Here is a 17429-nt window from a genome sequence, read left to right on the forward strand (position 1 = left end):
TGATGATCCAATTCTTGACACGTGTCAATAGATTAGCCCAACAAAGATTATCGTCCTCTCTAACTAAAAATGAGTGAACTACATATTTCACTGCCAAACGTCTCCTTTCTATTTGTGTGAGGCAAAAAATATTGTGAGGAGTTGATGCCTCATCTCCAATATTTTGTTTCTTTTCTCACATTTATGATATAGAACCCAAAAAACAATCATCTTAATCTGTGGATGGCTCTCTCAAATGTAAGAACTTTAGACTCTGAATTCATATCGAAAAATCCCACATTGAAATAAAACAATACGATTTTCGTACACAAGGCTTCAACCAAATATACATCTCAAATGTAACAAGTTGTTCCATAGTTCTTTTTGTTACACAAGGAAATATGATCGGAGCAGTCAATAATAAAATGGAACTTGTATACACTCTGCATTCGAGCAAAGAAGTTCCACGGAAAGCGCTCCTATTTCCGGACTTGTACCTGAGATACGAGACCTTTGATTAAAGGTGGAGGAATACTACCACTCTGCCACAACCTTAAGTGGTATACTCTCATTTTCTAACAGCATATATGCATAGTTTAAAGGACTTGATAGTGTAGAGTGAAAAAAGAAATCACGTTTATAAGGCTTGTATACTCAAAAATGCTTCAAAATGTCCATTTATCCGTTACACAAGTGTTTTCATCATGCTCATCTTACTCTTTTCTTTTAAAAGATCGTTAAAAAAATTTGAATTGGAATTGAACGTTACATCTCCCATTATGTGATTGCGGGGTATGGAGGGGCCACAACTCTTCGTTTAGTCATCGTCTGTGCCAAAATATCGATCACCAAACTCACCCATCCCAGGAATAACACGAAAATCGTCATTCAGACCAATTTCTATCTCAGATGTCACAATCTTTATTCTTGGAAACCGCTTGCACACCACATGTACTCCTTGAGGTGCCTAGTTTTAAAGAAAAACAGTTATTATTCAAGAACTCCGTTGCAAATTGAACACCACAAGTAGTAGTTACAGAAAGTTGGAAGGAATGCAATGCCTATACTGGATAATTCAGTGAACTTACAGAAATGAGATTGAGGAATAAAATGTTGGACTCTGGGACACCCTTCTTCAGCAGTAATGAAATAGCTTGAACAGCTGAATTCCCTGTGTATAGACACATAACAAGCTTTGCTCACGTAAACTTTTGATAAGAATTATTGTAAAATCTTGATGATGTAGTTCATCCACGCCTAGTGTGGATGAAGCGCGTGGTCAGTTATCTGATATCCAGAGCACTCTTAAAAACTAACCTGTTCCGAGGATGGGATCCAACAGCAGGACATGTCTCTCTGCAATATCTAGTGGTAGTTTCTCATAGATCAGCTGCATCATTATTAACAAAATGCTTTAAATTTAACGTAAGGAGCGCAAAAGGCAATATAATGACTCAGGAGGATAACGACTCAGGAGGACCCTGCAGATTGCTGACCTGCTGACCGTTGTCACCCTCTCGATGGATCAGGATCTTGCCAATCTTGATACCTTTACAACATGCTCGCAAGGCATTCTCCATGCTCTCTCCACTGTGCATAATTAGAAATTTTTATGGTTAACAAACAAAATACAGCAATTCGATCACTTTGGTGAAGGCAGAGAAGACACAAACAAACACTTGTTAATTGGATTCTCTACTTAGAACATCGGATGATTATTAAGCGAGTGTCCTGCCATGTAACAAGTATTTATCCTAAAAAATGCAAATGAAGTTTCTCCATGATGAATATGCTTCTGAGATAAGAGACTGTCATTTGTTTATCTTCAGTTTTAATCACTAACATGATGCTCCATGTGAAAGCTTTAAACATATATATCAGAGCCTCACACATGCACAGACCATTGCATTCGATCTACTAAACGAGCCAAGTTTGGGACATAATATACCAATAGAATAAGTGAACAACATAGGCCTTAAGGACATGGACAACCATACAATCAATCAGTAAATGGTAATAAAGGTTACCAAACTACATGCACCAACATATATACACGCATACGACACCATTACAAAGATCAGAAAGTCCTTAAATGCTCTAAAGCAATTATTACTACCATACAAGTAAAGCAAGGGAAATGCCAATGACAAACTCACCTTCTAATTACTGAAACACCACATAACCTCTTACAAAAATCAACACCACTGTAAACAGATCCTGCACCCACAAGAAATGTATCTCATTAAGAATTTATTTCTGCTCGTTGAAGCAGTTCCCACTCACCTGGGTATATAGAAAAAGATTAAAGTCCACGAAGAAACAAAAGTTGCATAAAACCCACACCTAGAATCCCAGACAATATAACTTTAGAATAAAATGCTAAAATCATGATTCAAGTATTGAAATTGACCAAAATGAAGTACTTCATTTTATCTAACCGCTATAGGATCAGTAATGCTTTATGATGCCTTACATATACAATTCAACAACTCTACTAATTCAAACTGTAGAAGAAAATATCTTTGCGGGAAAGTAGTGTCTTCAACAATAACCCTAAGGGAAGTTTAAAGTTAATACTGTAAGCAATACTATCTTGTGATATCCCAATAATACAGGAACCAGTGTCATACTTTGACCGATAAAGTAACATTAGTCGTAATGCACTGATGCGTTATAATGCCTAAGCTTTTTCCAGTTACAATTCAGCCATTTTTTCTTGGTATCAGTCGTGACTTCAGAAACCATGGCCAAGTATCATAATTGTTTCCACACTCTCACCTGTCCTAAGAAGATCACCATTAAGCCTGATCTTTGGACCTTATGTCAATAACCTTACTATATAAAATGTAGTAATGGAAGACGATCTGAATAAGATTTCTAAATACAAGGGCATGATTTTAACCAATTACAGTTGCAGCTTACCAGTTGGAGTCAACACCTGCTTTTCCGTAAATGGCAGATGTCCTAAACCATGTTCAACAACCTGGTTCAAGTGAAGATGAATCTAGTTGATAAGCTAAAAAAGGATTCACTTTCACTGACTGGTTGAGAAAAATAGGATAACCAGTAAAGCAATGTACTTACCAATCGAATTAATCTATCAGCATAAAATACAAAGTCATGTTTAGTTGTATGACCATCCCGTATAAGTGTATGCATGCCACGTATCTAAATGAAAAAATTACCAATCTTTAGGAGCACATGGAATGGATCTTGAACAAAGCAAATCAATTTCAAGAAAAACAGGTAAACAGGGACAAGTAATATCTTAAATTTCGAAGATAAAAATAGTACCTGGAAAGTTGATTGAATGACATATAAGTTAGGATATATTTTACAAAGATCATGTTGACCAAGTTTTGTCCGAATATGTTGCACAATCAAATCGATAGCAACATGATTGTCTCCACCTCGGGGAATGATAACGTCAGCATACTTCTTTGTAGGAAGAATGAAGTCATCAAAAGCAGCTTTCACAAACTTAGAGTACTGCATCAAAGATTAAAACACATTATTAGTGAAAACCAAACACTTACACATAACAATCATGCTAAATTTCATATGACAATCAACTTCAAAAATGCAATTAGAAACTTGATGGAGTTTGAACAGCCAGTTTTGAGAAGGCAATTAAGTTGAGATGGAAGTTGAATCATCAGTTAAAGAAAAAATGGTTTTTATTGAGCTTATTAGCAAAAAGGTAATTTTAGAAACTCGTAATGGAAGTTTCACAGACATGAACTGAGAAAGGAAACAGGAAAAAAGAAACTTAGAGCCTGTTTGGATTGGCTTATTAAGGTGCTTTAAAGCTAAAATAATAGCTTTTAAGCAGTTTGAGTAAAAATAAAAGAAGTGCCTTTTAAGCACTTGTTTTTAAGCTAAAAGAACAAAAAATAAGCCAAAAGTCAGAAGTTAGAAATCCTAACTTATGACTTTTGGCTTATAAGACCAAATTTCCAACAGGTTCGTAGTCATCAAGTCACTGATCTTTGTCATAAACAAAATGCAATATGTTTTTGACAAAATTTTAATTTTAATTTTTTTTTTGACAAAACAAAATGCAATATGTTGGAAGAGTAAGAAACTCAAGAAATGCTTTTATCAAATATCTGTCAAATTTGAGTGAAAGATTCCCACTTTTCAAATAAGCCTGAAAGTTTTCCTAACCTGATCAAGCACCATACTAATATCTCTTCCCTTTTCAGCTGTGTCACGTCTTATTCTCCTCGCGAGACGTACATCAGCATCTGCACTGAAAATTTAAGCTGATGAAACCACACAAGTAGAAGACCCAACATAAAGCACTGTCCAGTAGACATGGAAGGATACAACATGCTCGTGTGTCAAGAACTAAAGCAGAACATCATCTATTTTTACGAGAGCTGAAATCAACAGTTTTAAGGAACAGATATTTTAAAACAAATACAACAAAAACAAAAATATTTCAGAAGCTTGAGTGGAAGCCCTCACTAATATGAGTTGGAGTGAATTTTTGGTTCAGTCTTTCAAGATTATCTGTTTTGATGAAGCCCTTGCACCACTCTTACATGGGATGGATATTCATGCAGTATAGCAGTGTTCTAATGTGTTCTAATCTCTGGGAAGTTCTCTTTTAAGAAATCATATTTCTTTTTAAGACCAAAAAAAGGACGAGCTCCATATTATTCTTTAATATTTGGTTTTAATTTATTAGAGGGAAAATCGAATCTTTTCGATCGATAGAGGAGAAACCTTAGAAGGAAAAACATTCAAGTAAAAGAATACTATATGAGATGACTACTAGAACACTATGCTGATCTTTTTCTCTTGTACATCATGGTCACATGTCAATGAGAAGGAACAACTCATGCCACAACAATAATAAAGGAACATCAAAAGAAAGGAGATGAAAGAACCTGTATCAACAAATATCTTCATATTCATCAGATCTCGGACACGTGGATCGTGAAAGATGAGTATGCCTTCCAAGATTATAACATCTGAAGGATTGACCTACCAAGTAAAATAAAGAAGGTGAATTGGCACTAATGGAGAATTCTGAAAAAAAGACAGCTACAACTCGAAATGCAGGCAATTGCGTGTGTCTCCACCTATATATCCAGCTGTCTATCTAGAGACGTATGCGTTTTCTGTGTCATTGGAATCCAATCCCTCTTTCTTCCTTTTAAATATTTTTAGATAAGGTATTAAATTGGAAGAAAGAAATTGTGCAAAAAGATGAGGGAGTTTAAATGTTGACTAAGATAAACAGAAATTGAAGTATTCTTTAGAAAGTTGGATGACGTATGCAATAAAATGAAACAAAATAAAATCATGCTATGAAGATTTACCCTTCGAAGAGGGAATACGTCATTTTTGTAACTCTTATAATCATATTTTGGAATATCTACTGCTTGCCCCTGCTTCAATTCCTCCACCACACACAACAATTTTTCGGTGTCAAATGCATCTGAACAATAAGAAAGAGAATCATGAAACTTACAGCAAACATTATCTTATAACATGTATCTGATATTTAATAATTCAAACAAATGACATATAAATATTAAACAATTTAAAAGAGTTTACACATGTATGAACATTATAAATCAAAACTCAATCACCAGAAATTATCATCGTTAATTAAAAAGGATTTCCAATAAAATTGAGGACAGTTATGAGCCACAGGTCTTGAACACATAAACATACTTCTTTGAAGCTGTACAAGAGAGTCCAATTTCAATTCATAAATATTTTTATTGGCAAATGCAAGAATGATTTTGAGAAGAAAAAAATGACACATATAGACTATAGTGATGCTTTTTCCTAAAAGTAATACGAAGTATCATTTTCTATCTGGGAAATTAAACCATAAACAATTGAGACTGAATTTAACTCAAATAAAATGGACTAGACTAACCAGGATGGTCAAAGTTGTACTCATGAACTTTTGTCAGTTCTTCAGGAGTCAAAGTATGATAAAAAGAATCCTGCAAATTCAAACTCGGGTTAGATAAATCAGAGAATGAATTTGTGCAAACTAAAATATAGAAATGTAGCATTTACGACTTGTTAAATAGAAATATCATTCTGAATCCTCTTAAGCCGTATTTTTTCCCACAACTTCTGTTGGGAACATCTCACATGAAGACCAATAAAATCAGTAATTCAACCAAAAAGTTCTTATTGATCTTTAAAGATAGATGAAATATAAGTTTAGTTTATTAGTTTAAAATTATCAAAAATTGAGGGGGGAATATGCAGAAAAAAACACCTAGAGAAAATTGAGATATAGAAGACCCTAGCTAACCAATCATCTTATCAAGAAGAAACAAGAAAGAGGAGCTATAAACACATTGTAAATAGTTATAGATTCAATAGGAAGAGATAAGAGAATGAAGGAAGCTAAAAAAGCTGTATGGAGAAGATCATGATACTATCTGTTCATACTAAGTATGATTTAGCTGTAAGCTTAAACTTGTTCATCAAAATAAAGAAAAGACTTTTTTCCAGTCCGAAGAAACCCACCTGGTTAACTAGTACAACTCGCTGATCACGAAGCTGCTCAATAATTAAATCACAAACTGTTGTCTTGCCAGATGCAGCACCTCCAGCAACGCCTGCCGGTGAGACATATTTTATGAGCATGATTAAGAAAATGTGTACCAAGTAAAAGAAATACCAATTGCATTTACAGCCTTGAATCTGATGGAAAAGAAATTAGCTCATCAAAAGATTAAGTTGAAAAATTGCTTGAAGTTTTATGATTCAACTGAAAAGCCAGATAATCAATTTTCATCACCACCCATATTCCTAACACACTTCCTGAGAAGGAAAATCATAAACTGCTCTATCGACCAAGAATGTGCATACAAAAACAATTGAACCAACTCCATTGACATGTTCTGAACAGTATGCAAAAAGAAGGATTGAGTGCAAAATCTATATTGAGAATTTTCTTTACACATACTCAGCATAATCAATTTTGAGCTAACTTCATGTGAAAAAGCAGCCAGAATCCATTGTCAAAGAAAGATTCCCACAAAGTTCTAAGCCAAACCAGATAGCCAACTAAATCACTTACAAGCAGGCAAAATAACAGACTAGATTTCAACGCCGCTCAAGATTGCAGCCCCTTGCCATCCCGACGTTATATGCATTCATGAATGCTCTACCATATTTTTAAATTTTAACATTCATATTGAAGCGAACACTATCATTTGATGTACACATGATGAAAGCTTGAAAAACTATAGTTAGTTTCTTAAGCTAACATATCCTTTGCTCTGGGAATCATCAAAAATGAACATCACAAAGAAACATTCCAAGAATAGCGGAGGAGAACAACAATTGAGTTGTTATTGAGATGAAAAAAAACGTCTTTTTTTTTTTCAATTTTTGCAATTGCAAAAGTGAATTGACAATGCAGAAGACCCTTAATAAAAAAACAATGCTCAGGTGACAGAAAGAGAGATACCACTGTGAATACATACCAATGATGAAGGGTTGCCTATGAACACTATCATCTATAGAGGTTGTTGGTTGCTCAATTTCTGGAGTACGTGGCTGCTCCATATGGAATCCAGAATAATGAACTCCTGATGACGCTTCTATCAATTCATCAACTGCATTTGAACCCATCTGTTGGTTTTAAGCTCTGCATTTAAGTTACCAACAATCAGTTGGACTACAAGCTTCTATAAAAGATAAATACCAATATCACAAATTGGAATTCAGATGGTTAGTAATATACTAATATCAGAATTTTTTCTCTTTTTCTCTTTTCAATTTTAAAGCATGATTGAAATGGTGGGCAAGCCTGAGCAGTGTCCTGGCCTGTTGCCTAGGCATTTCGAGTAAGAATATCACGTCTTTCTCATCATAACAGTGTTACTCTATGTAAAACTTCATTTAGTTATTTATAAATTATATTTTCTTGATACCTACAGTACAAGCTGCAACGACAATTATGCTTCTCTGACACATTTATGTCTGAATCATGCTATATGTGTACAAGAGGGAAGCTAAGAATCAAAGAGATAAAAGTTTAGCAGACACATTAAACATCTAGGCTTGTTGGCTTATCTTGGTGCCGAGGCAAACACCTTCAAAAGTTATGGCCCAAGCATTAAAAAGGAATTAGTTTATGTCTCCGAGAAAGCTAATTCTGCAAAAGAATCCACTCATATCGGCCTACCATGGTATCTTGTGAGACTGACTCAGTTGGATATCAAGACACTGAAGTTCATCATTCATGATTCCTTGATATTTAAGTATGCATAAGTAAGACAATGTGTATAGGAAAATGATCAAGTTTGCAATGGTGGAGCTAGTTTTTTTTGACAAGGGAACTCGCAGCCCTGCTCCAATTAGCTCACCAATCACACAAGAGAGGTAAACTACACTAGGGAAGCCCCATGCAATGAGTTTCACCAAGAAAGCATGCAGGGGGGTTCGAACCTAAGACCCTCATTTGGGAGATCACTCGCTCAACCAACTCAGTCATCATTGTGGGTTGGCTAGGAATTTATATAAGGATATTTGAAAAGATTATGGAATGCCATAGTTGATATTCTAATTTGGAACTTGTTGCGTTCCCACATTGAGTGGAATGTGGAACGTCAGTCTCCTTACATGATTTTAGGCAATTCTAACCTCATGTGCTAGCTTGTGCACACCTCGACTATTCCACCGGTTACCCATCCATACAAGTAGCCCGTAACTCATCCCACCAAAGCTTAGGCAAATGCGAAGAAATCACCTAGTAGTTTTTGTTTCCACTAAAATTTGAACCTAGGACCTCAAGATTCTCTACCCACTTCATAGACCACTAGGCTACACCCTTGAGTGCAAGGGAATATAACACTACATAATGCATATCTCCAGATAGAGAATTATATAATGTCGCAAGCCACAGTCTAGCTCACTAACATTAGCTCAAATACCCCAACTATATTCCAAAAACCATCAACCCCTGCACCATCACTTTCTTTCCTTCAACTCCAACCTCTAACCCATCAGATTCGCGTACTATTTAAGTTCCCACAAAATAATATGTGACAATCTGAATCCTAAATGGATATGCATCAAGACGCAGCAACCTACTCGTATATACGACATGGAACATGATCTGCTACATCGTTTGAGTAATATAATTCATAGATCTTAATAAGTCTAGACGATAGCAAGTTAGCACAACCACAGCTTCTAGTACATCTCCTAGTAAATTTATATAATCTATCTTTCACCTACATAGATAAACATGACATTGCTGCATCCTACTTCAAACTCGTAAAACATCACACTATAACTCACTGCACCGTTAGCCTCAGCTCACACATCCACGATCCTCCACCATAACCAAACATCCCCGACGTTACCAAGCTAGGAGAGACAGGAAATAGCACAATCATCAAATTAAACTAAAAATCAAAAAAACTCTAGAAACAATCAAATTAATCAACAAATACGGATTATAGATCGTAAAACAAACTTTCTAGATTCAAAATTGAACTGAACAATAAACACAAACAGCTCGTAACAACTGAAAAACATAAATTGCTAACGTGAATGCAGATTTACAGAATAAAAGTATATATATAAAAGAAGATTGAAGATACCTGAAGTTTGTTTGTTCGTTCTAAATTTGGGGAAGATTTATTTGAGATTTGAAATCAGTTGGAGAAGAAGAAAGAGAGATACAATGAACAGTCGTATGTATTTATGGGTAGAGTGTGTATGTAAATTGTGGGATTCGTCAGGGACATGATGAATTTATAGAGAGGAGTGGAAAGAGGTAATTTCTTCTCTATTTAAGACTATGGGCTTGGTATTTAGGTGATATTACAGGTTCGCCGACTGGTTTTTTTTTTTTTTTTTTGAGTTTAATTAACATTTTTGGTACCTTAATTATTAATTAATTCTTAATAAGAATGTATTATCGAGAGTTAAAAGTCAAGTTCTATTGTGGGGTAGTTAGATTGACTATATTATACAAGATTGAGTGTTGGCGTAAAGGAATAGCCTTGCGAAGACGAATGTAACATAAACGAGGATGTTTAGATAGATGTGTGATTATAAAAGGAGAGACAAAATTAGAAATTAACACATACGGGACAAAGTAAGAGTGACTTCTATGGTGGAGAAGATACGGAAAGTGAAGTTGCAATGACTCGGGAATGTGAAGAGGGGAAGCACAAATACCTCAGTGAGGAGGTGCGAAAAGCTGGTCGCGATAGGTCTGGAGACAGGTAAAAATAGACTGAAGAAGAATTGGAGAAGCGTAATTAAATAGGACATGATATATTTTCAGCATGCCGAGGACATAATCCTATATAAAGGAAAACTTCGTATGACTTACTCAATAAAAGGTATAAATAGTCTCACTAGTCGCTGCTTTATTATCTGAATTAATAGGAGGATCTCAATTCTCAGCATTTAAAAAATCGTTAAATGATGTATTTCGCTCATATAAAGTGAATGCTAAATTTGTGTGATGATAAAAACTTATAAAAAAATTAGGATTAATCTCATTATTTTCTTATCCTTTTCCCTTTTGTAGGTTTAATATACTTATAAAAATTATTTAAATATTTACATTAAAATATTAAAATTGTAGATTAATTACTAATTCAAAATTATATAAATCGAGTATAGAATATTATAAACGATGGAGGTTACACGTTTGCACCGAGTGGGATGTGGGGCCCAACTCCGGCGATATCGACTCTGGACCAAAGTCTCACCTTATTGTAATTTGGTGAATCTACCTAAAACCCCTTGCAAAAACTTATAAATGCACTAAGGTCCCTAATTTAGAAAGAAGTTTATTTTTTAATCATTTGGTACTTGGTCCCCGCATTAAAGCCTGATAAATTTGAATTCACGCATTAAAATATTCTTTTTTAGAGATGACGGTTCCAACAAAATTTATTTCATACACCGCTCAAATCTAAGAAATTTAAAAAAAAATGAAGGAATTTCAACTATCTCACCACAAATTATGTTGATAAACAAATATGGTAAAGATTTATCTAACTTATAAAGCATATTTAACATTGATGAATATTCAATGAAACGTAGTAAAAAAAGAGTACTTGATATTGTGGTTAGATATGTGTTTAGTTTCTTAAGGAAATAAGTTTGTTTGCTACTAAGAGAATTTAGTCTTGTCATTTAAATTGTTTTCATTAAGATATTAATAATATTTGATTTATCATTTTAAATCAATTCCGTATATAATAAATTAATAATAGTAGAATCCCGCTCAACTTCGGCAAGTATTATTTCTTTTCTGTTGAAAAAAAATACTAAGCATAAATATATAAATAAAAATACTGTAAATAAAAAGGACAAAAAGAAGTAATCAAGTAGCTATAATAATTAAATACTATTACTCGATTAACGAGAGAAAATGACGTGGCGCTGCATATTCTTCATGAAATTTATCAAGCGCCGTATGATGGCACTCAATTATTTTTTAGCACATAGACACATTAACAGGTCGTTTGGTAGAGTGTATTAGAAAAAATAACGCATGCATTAGCACTGTGTATTACTAATACTTTGTTTGATACTCTTTTCCAACCTATGCATTAGTTATACACTCTATTGTGTATTAAGGTGTGTATTGCTAATACCATGAATTTCTAGATATTAGCAATGCAATGGTTTTAATGCATGCATTAGATTAACTAATGACAAAACTATCCTCTAATTATAATAATAATAATAATTATTATTATTATTATTATTATTATTATTGTAAAAGAATGTGGGGTATTTTTGTAAACAAATATTTTTTTAATAGTCTTTATACAAGGCTTGCTATTTCCAATACATCAAACCAAACAATGTATAAGAAATAATGCAAGTATAACTAATGCATGCATTACTAATACATCATATTCAGCATTATTAATTTGTTTTACTCCCCCATTCACTTTTATTTGTCACTTATTTTTAAAATAGATTTTTATTTTTACTTATCACTTTGACATATCAATAAAAGGAGTTTTGAATTTAGTGGATTTAAACATGTGACGTAAAAAGTCAAAATTAAGGAATCGATAAAGAAAGAAAGATGCATGTTTTTTAAACAGACCAATTAAAAGAAAATCAGAATAAACAAATTGAAACGGAGAAATTAGTATCCTTAAACCTATTTCAATTGACGTTAATATATATAATTAAAGGAAAATACATATTTGTTAAGGGTAGGAGATTTCAACTATCTCATCATAAATCATGTTAGTTAAACAAAGGGATAAAGGTCTGAAAAATACCCTAACTTTGGCCGAAATTGTTGTTACGATACCAAACTTTAATGAGGACCTATTACCTCCAGACTATTTAATATTGTATTTTAAACATATATATTTGTCCACGTGGACATAAAAAACAATGCATAATTATAAATAGTAATGTCGTCCACGTGGGCACATATATACCTTTAAAATACACTATTAAATAGTTCAGGGGGTAAAAAATATTCTATTTAATAGTTCTGGGGGTAAAAGGTCCTCCATAAAGTTTGGTATCATAACAACAATTTCGGCCAAAGTTAAAGTATTTTTCAGACCCTTATCGCTTAAAAAAATAGGTTAAGATTCATATAATTTAAAGCGTATTTATTATTGAATATTGATGAAATGTATATTAAATAAGAAAGTACATATTATTGTGATTAAAATATGTATTTAGTTTGTTTAAGGAAATTAGTTTGTTTGCTAGCAAAGAGAATTTATCTTGTCATTTTAATTATTTTAATAAATGGAGGGAGTCATAAATAAAATAATCTTGATAAGTAATACCATATTTTTAGCTGGTTAAGAGATAAATTATTCATGCATAAAATTAATACGATTTTTAGTTAGCAATTCAAAAATCAACATAAATAATATTCATATAAATTATGAGAAAATCTATGCATCATTTTATGTAGAAGAGAATGTGGGATAAACTATATATGAATAACTATTTCATACATAATTAACATTTGTATAAATTTCCAAAAGAACTGGAAATATCTGATTATTTTGATACTTTCAGAAGATTAATAATACATAAATTTCCTATTCTCTTTTTTTTTTTGTTCTCAAAGAAGAGAAAAGTTGTTTTAACATTTAGACTTTCTTTCTGTGTATAAACCTTATTAAATTATAAAATTTTGCTAATCGGTTTCTTTTTATTAGTACTATTTTTTTCCTTCCGAGTCGTAATCAGAGAAATCTTTTTCCAGTTGAATTATCTATTCTTTATTTGGATAATATATTGTCGGGTGAACTCTCAAAGGTCATATAAATAATATTTCAAAAATTTGACTTGCTCCTAAATATAAAATAAAATCTAATTTATTTATTTTCCCCTTAGAAAATTATAACAAGTTCAATACGTAACACAATGAAAATGATAGAAAAATAACCCAAAAATAGTGAGAATTTGAAAAATTATAAATTTTCTATCTATACATGGTGAAGAAAAATCTGGTAAAAGAAGAGTAGTTGTATATTCTACAGTCATTAATAAGTAAATCATATTAATCTTTCTAATCTCTTCTAATTAATTTTTTTTTTTGGACTCACAATCTAAGTGTTAACTTCAATATCTATTTTTCTAACTCTCTTTGGATATGCTTGGACTATTATAAAAAGAAAGAACAAATTCTTTACTTAACACCTTCAGTTTAATTAAAATTAAAACAACAGAAACATGAGGATTGAATTGCAAAATCATGTTCTTTTTAATATTATTAATCATCTTATATTTGAAATTCAGTAGCCCGATATTTAGTTTTGTACCATCGCATATGACTCATTAAGAAGAAGCACTTTTTATTAATCATCTTATATTTGAAATTCTGTAGTCCGATAATTTAGTATTGTACTATGGCATATGACTCGTTAAGTTGAAACACTTTTTATTAATCATCTTCTATTTGAAATTCAGTATCCCGATAATTTTGTTTTGTATTAAGAAGAATATGAAGAATTTTATATACTGAGATTGTCAATTTTATTTTTTTAAAGTTACTTTGAAAATTAAAAGATCAATGACTTTCTATACACCACGTTTATTTACATGAATCGTTACTAAAATCTCTAATCAACAATATTAGAGAAATCTCAATCATCCCATCACTTTCTTCGCTATTATGTCATGTAATGATCACTTACACTAATTCATTCGACAAAGTTATTTTGAATGCTATCCAAATAGACCTCAGAAATTAATTCAAAAATGTTGAATGCTATGAAAAAATGTCTCACTCAAATTATTTGTTTTTTTTTCTTTTCCTTCTTTCTCACCAATAAGAGATTTTTTTTTTAAAAAAAAAAATCAACTAGACAATAGTGCTCTAGATGTGTGTGACACATTTGCTGGCACTTAGAGATTGTAATAATTAAGTTAGGTATTAATTAAGCAATAATTAGAAAAATCAAAGAGGAGGGCTCCACAACTGGTCCTTTTTTCCTTATATTTTCAATTTTTTCAAATTCATTTTTACTCAATCCAAAACAGTATCAACCGACAAATCTGAATTAGTGTGACCATGGATTAAGCAATAATCTATCTCTTAAATTCACCATCACTTTCTCGATTGTGACTTGTTTTTCTATATTTGAAATAAAAAAATCAATTTAATTTTAAAATTAAATTATGTAATAATTATATATAAAATAATATTTGTAGTTAATATTATAAAGAAATGAATCATGTCTAACTCAACTTCAAAAATTAACTCACAAGGAAAAAATTGTTCAAGATCATCATAACCACCGTCAGGACTCTAACAACCTTCGCACACGCTCATGATCCATTTCTTTACAAATTCAAGTTCACATAAGCAAATTGTATTGGATGTAGGAGAAATGTTTGTGTATGAAAAGAGATTCGGTTAAAATCACATTATCCTTAAGTATAATGCAATATTTTCATAACAACTATTAACAACATAATTAGTACCTATTATAGTGAGCTCGACTAGTCTGAATTTGTGCCAGAAAGTATACTCAATATTAGGTACATCCTACTTCATTTTAAGGCTCAAATCCGACACTTCTGATGAATACCTACCTTTGTACTAGAATCTTTATGGTGCTACGTAATTGGTAGTGTGATGGTAATGACAAATAGATAAGCAATACACCACATAGAGAATGTTGTCATCCTTATAGCCCACTAAGATTTAGGCTACTGTGGTTTTACTAGTCCATTGATCAAAAAGCCCATATGCTCTTATGGAAGTGGCACTGACAATATTGATGGGCCATAAATTTGGCCCATCTATGAAAATATTCATGGACCATACATTTGGTTATAAGTTAACCACTTTATATGCTCTTGAGCAATTTTCACCTATTAAAATAGCTTTCAGGCTTGAGTTATGTCTGATTGAGTTTATACCTTGATTTAGTCGATATTGAGCCTTGTTTTATATTGTTCATGTAGTAGATGTCCAAAATATACACATGTGACGGGGTGTTTAAGTCCATGTCTATTGTGGAAGGAAAAAAATAGTCTCTTTATATAATTTCAGACAATCTTGACCTCTTAAGCTAGTTTTGAGGTTGGTTTAAGCCTAACAATTATTTCTTATCAATTTAATGAATATAAAAACATTAAATTTATAAATTTCACTGCACTGACGATAATAAACGTCTTCTCGAAAGTCTTATAAATAGTTGGGGGTTGGTCCCTAGGAATCATTTGGAAGTATCATGCCAATATATAATCATCTTCTTCTTCTTCTTCTTTTTTGTCAAAAAGTATAGTGAAAATTAGTTAGGGGTTGTATAGTCATAATTGTCCATTGCCTGTTGGGTTAAAAAGAAGAAAGAGTGATCATCTTTTCCCCACCTAAAAGCCCAAAAGTGAAAGAAATTATTCCTTTCTTCAACTTTCATGCACTAAATAAAAACTATATAGTATACACAATCCCACAAATTACCCCACAATTGCGGACTCACCTCAAAAGAACTTAAAATTAGTCAACTAGGTAAATTAACATTATAATGAAGATTATTATCCATTGAACATTGTCGGCTAACAAGAATGATTTAGTTAGTTTATCTTTTTTCTTTATTTTTTTGTTGTTGCAAATTAATTTCTTGTACCCCATGCTATCGTTCACTATCAATGTGTCAGTCTTAAAAAAGTTCGATTTAGATATACTAAACCTCATTCGTCATTTTTTTTTCCCATTTTTAGCTCAACTTATATTATCACTATACCATGAAAAGATACGTGTGTGTCTTTCAAATTAACTTTTTCCTATTGATTTAGGTGTATTTCATCTCATTTTAATACCTTAACTCACCATGGTTTATCATAAATGAACTGATGCATCAGGGGCTCAATAAAGAGTTTGAAATAAAGTTAAGAACTCGATCGAGGAGTTAAGTTGAACAAAGAAAAGTTCAAGAGAGCACTTTCCACTTTGGTGCAGTGGTGACTGCATGAACCTTTACATACCTATTAGATCAAGAGTTCAATTCTCATGTCATCTTTTTTTTATTACGAAATATTACAGTAGGATAGTAAGTATTTTTAATTATAAATTTCTATATATGAATGAAATCGACCAAGGAAATGTTCTACACCTTGTATATATATCTAATTTGTAAGGTTTGATGTATATAACATGCTACAAATGTAGAAATTCAACCTTATCATCCAAGAAATTAACCAATTAACAGTCAACGGGCCTCATCATAATTAAGCATGATCAAGAAATCTTTTGATCACACATAATGGTGCATGCCTCCTCTTTCTAATTTATTTTTTCATCTGATGTTCGATAGTTGTCAAATCCAATCAAATTTCTGCAGAGCCCATTTTTACGGGCAATGTATTATTTCTATTCCTAAGAATTCAAACCCCACACATGACACACCTCTGATTTAAAATAAAGAAATCGCAAACCATTCCATCACAATTCATGTTGTTCTCTGCTCCTTTTATAATTATTTTCGAAAACACACCATTAGTATAAATTAATTATTCATGTCCATCACTCTTGCTTGTTTTACCAAAAGGGAGGCCAGTAATAAATAATAATTAGCACAAAGGAGACAAGTGTGACTAAGTAAAATAACAAAATTAATTAAGAAGATTATTAAAAGTGGTCCAATAGAGTACAGTAAAAGGTGACATGATAAACTTTTGCCTCTTTAAATCATTCAAAAAGAAGGTATCCAACGTAACGTTCATTTTTTTTTTTAATACTAACGGACTTTCTTCTATTTATATATTCCCTCTTTTTTTTCTTCTTTCCAAATATGTTCAAACCCCCAAACATTTAACAAAAACAATCAAAAATAACAACGCCTTAGTCTCAATTAACAAGTTATGATCGATATTATATGAATTCTTATATCTTCATTTAGTCTCAACTCATATAATTACCATAACAAATAAAATAAATGTGAAAAATAAGTTAAATAAATATTCATAAACAAGCACAAATATTG

General features: G+C 32.1%; 1 protein-coding gene across 1 annotated transcript; it reads right to left on the reverse strand.

The window, feature by feature from the left end:
* Positions 1 to 593: 593 nt before the first annotated feature.
* Positions 594 to 9718, reverse strand: LOC125875506 (uridine kinase-like protein 3). The gene is made up of 15 exons (XM_049556484.1): positions 9579 to 9718; positions 7452 to 7615; positions 6487 to 6578; positions 5879 to 5948; positions 5310 to 5428; positions 4875 to 4971; positions 4147 to 4226; positions 3274 to 3468; positions 3064 to 3147; positions 2902 to 2962; positions 2136 to 2196; positions 1476 to 1569; positions 1297 to 1369; positions 1068 to 1150; positions 594 to 946 (listed from the first exon to the last, which is right to left on the reverse strand). The coding sequence occupies exons 2-15, from the start codon at positions 7597 to 7599 to the stop codon at positions 797 to 799; spliced, it is 1407 nt and encodes a 468-aa protein (XP_049412441.1). The 5' UTR covers positions 7600 to 7615; positions 9579 to 9718; the 3' UTR covers positions 594 to 796.
* Between the last annotated feature and the right edge of the window lie 7711 nt (positions 9719 to 17429).

Source organism: Solanum stenotomum, chromosome 9 (assembly GCF_019186545.1).
Source record: "Solanum stenotomum isolate F172 chromosome 9, ASM1918654v1, whole genome shotgun sequence".
Lineage (NCBI taxonomy): Eukaryota > Viridiplantae > Streptophyta > Magnoliopsida > Solanales > Solanaceae > Solanum > Solanum stenotomum.

Bases quoted from the DNA above. Each gene is read 5' to 3' on its own strand.
- LOC125875506 (XM_049556484.1), bottom strand. From the start codon at position 7,599: ATGGGTTCAAATGCAGTTGATGAATTGATAGAAGCGTCATCAGGAGTT. The intron at 5,949-6,486 runs GTGGGTTTCTTC...TTGAATTTGCAG, and splicing joins GAGTTGTACTAGTTAACCAG to GATTCTTTTTATCATACTTT. The intron at 3,469-4,146 runs GTTAGGAAAACT...TCTTTGATGCAG, and splicing joins TTAGTATGGTGCTTGATCAG to TACTCTAAGTTTGTGAAAGC.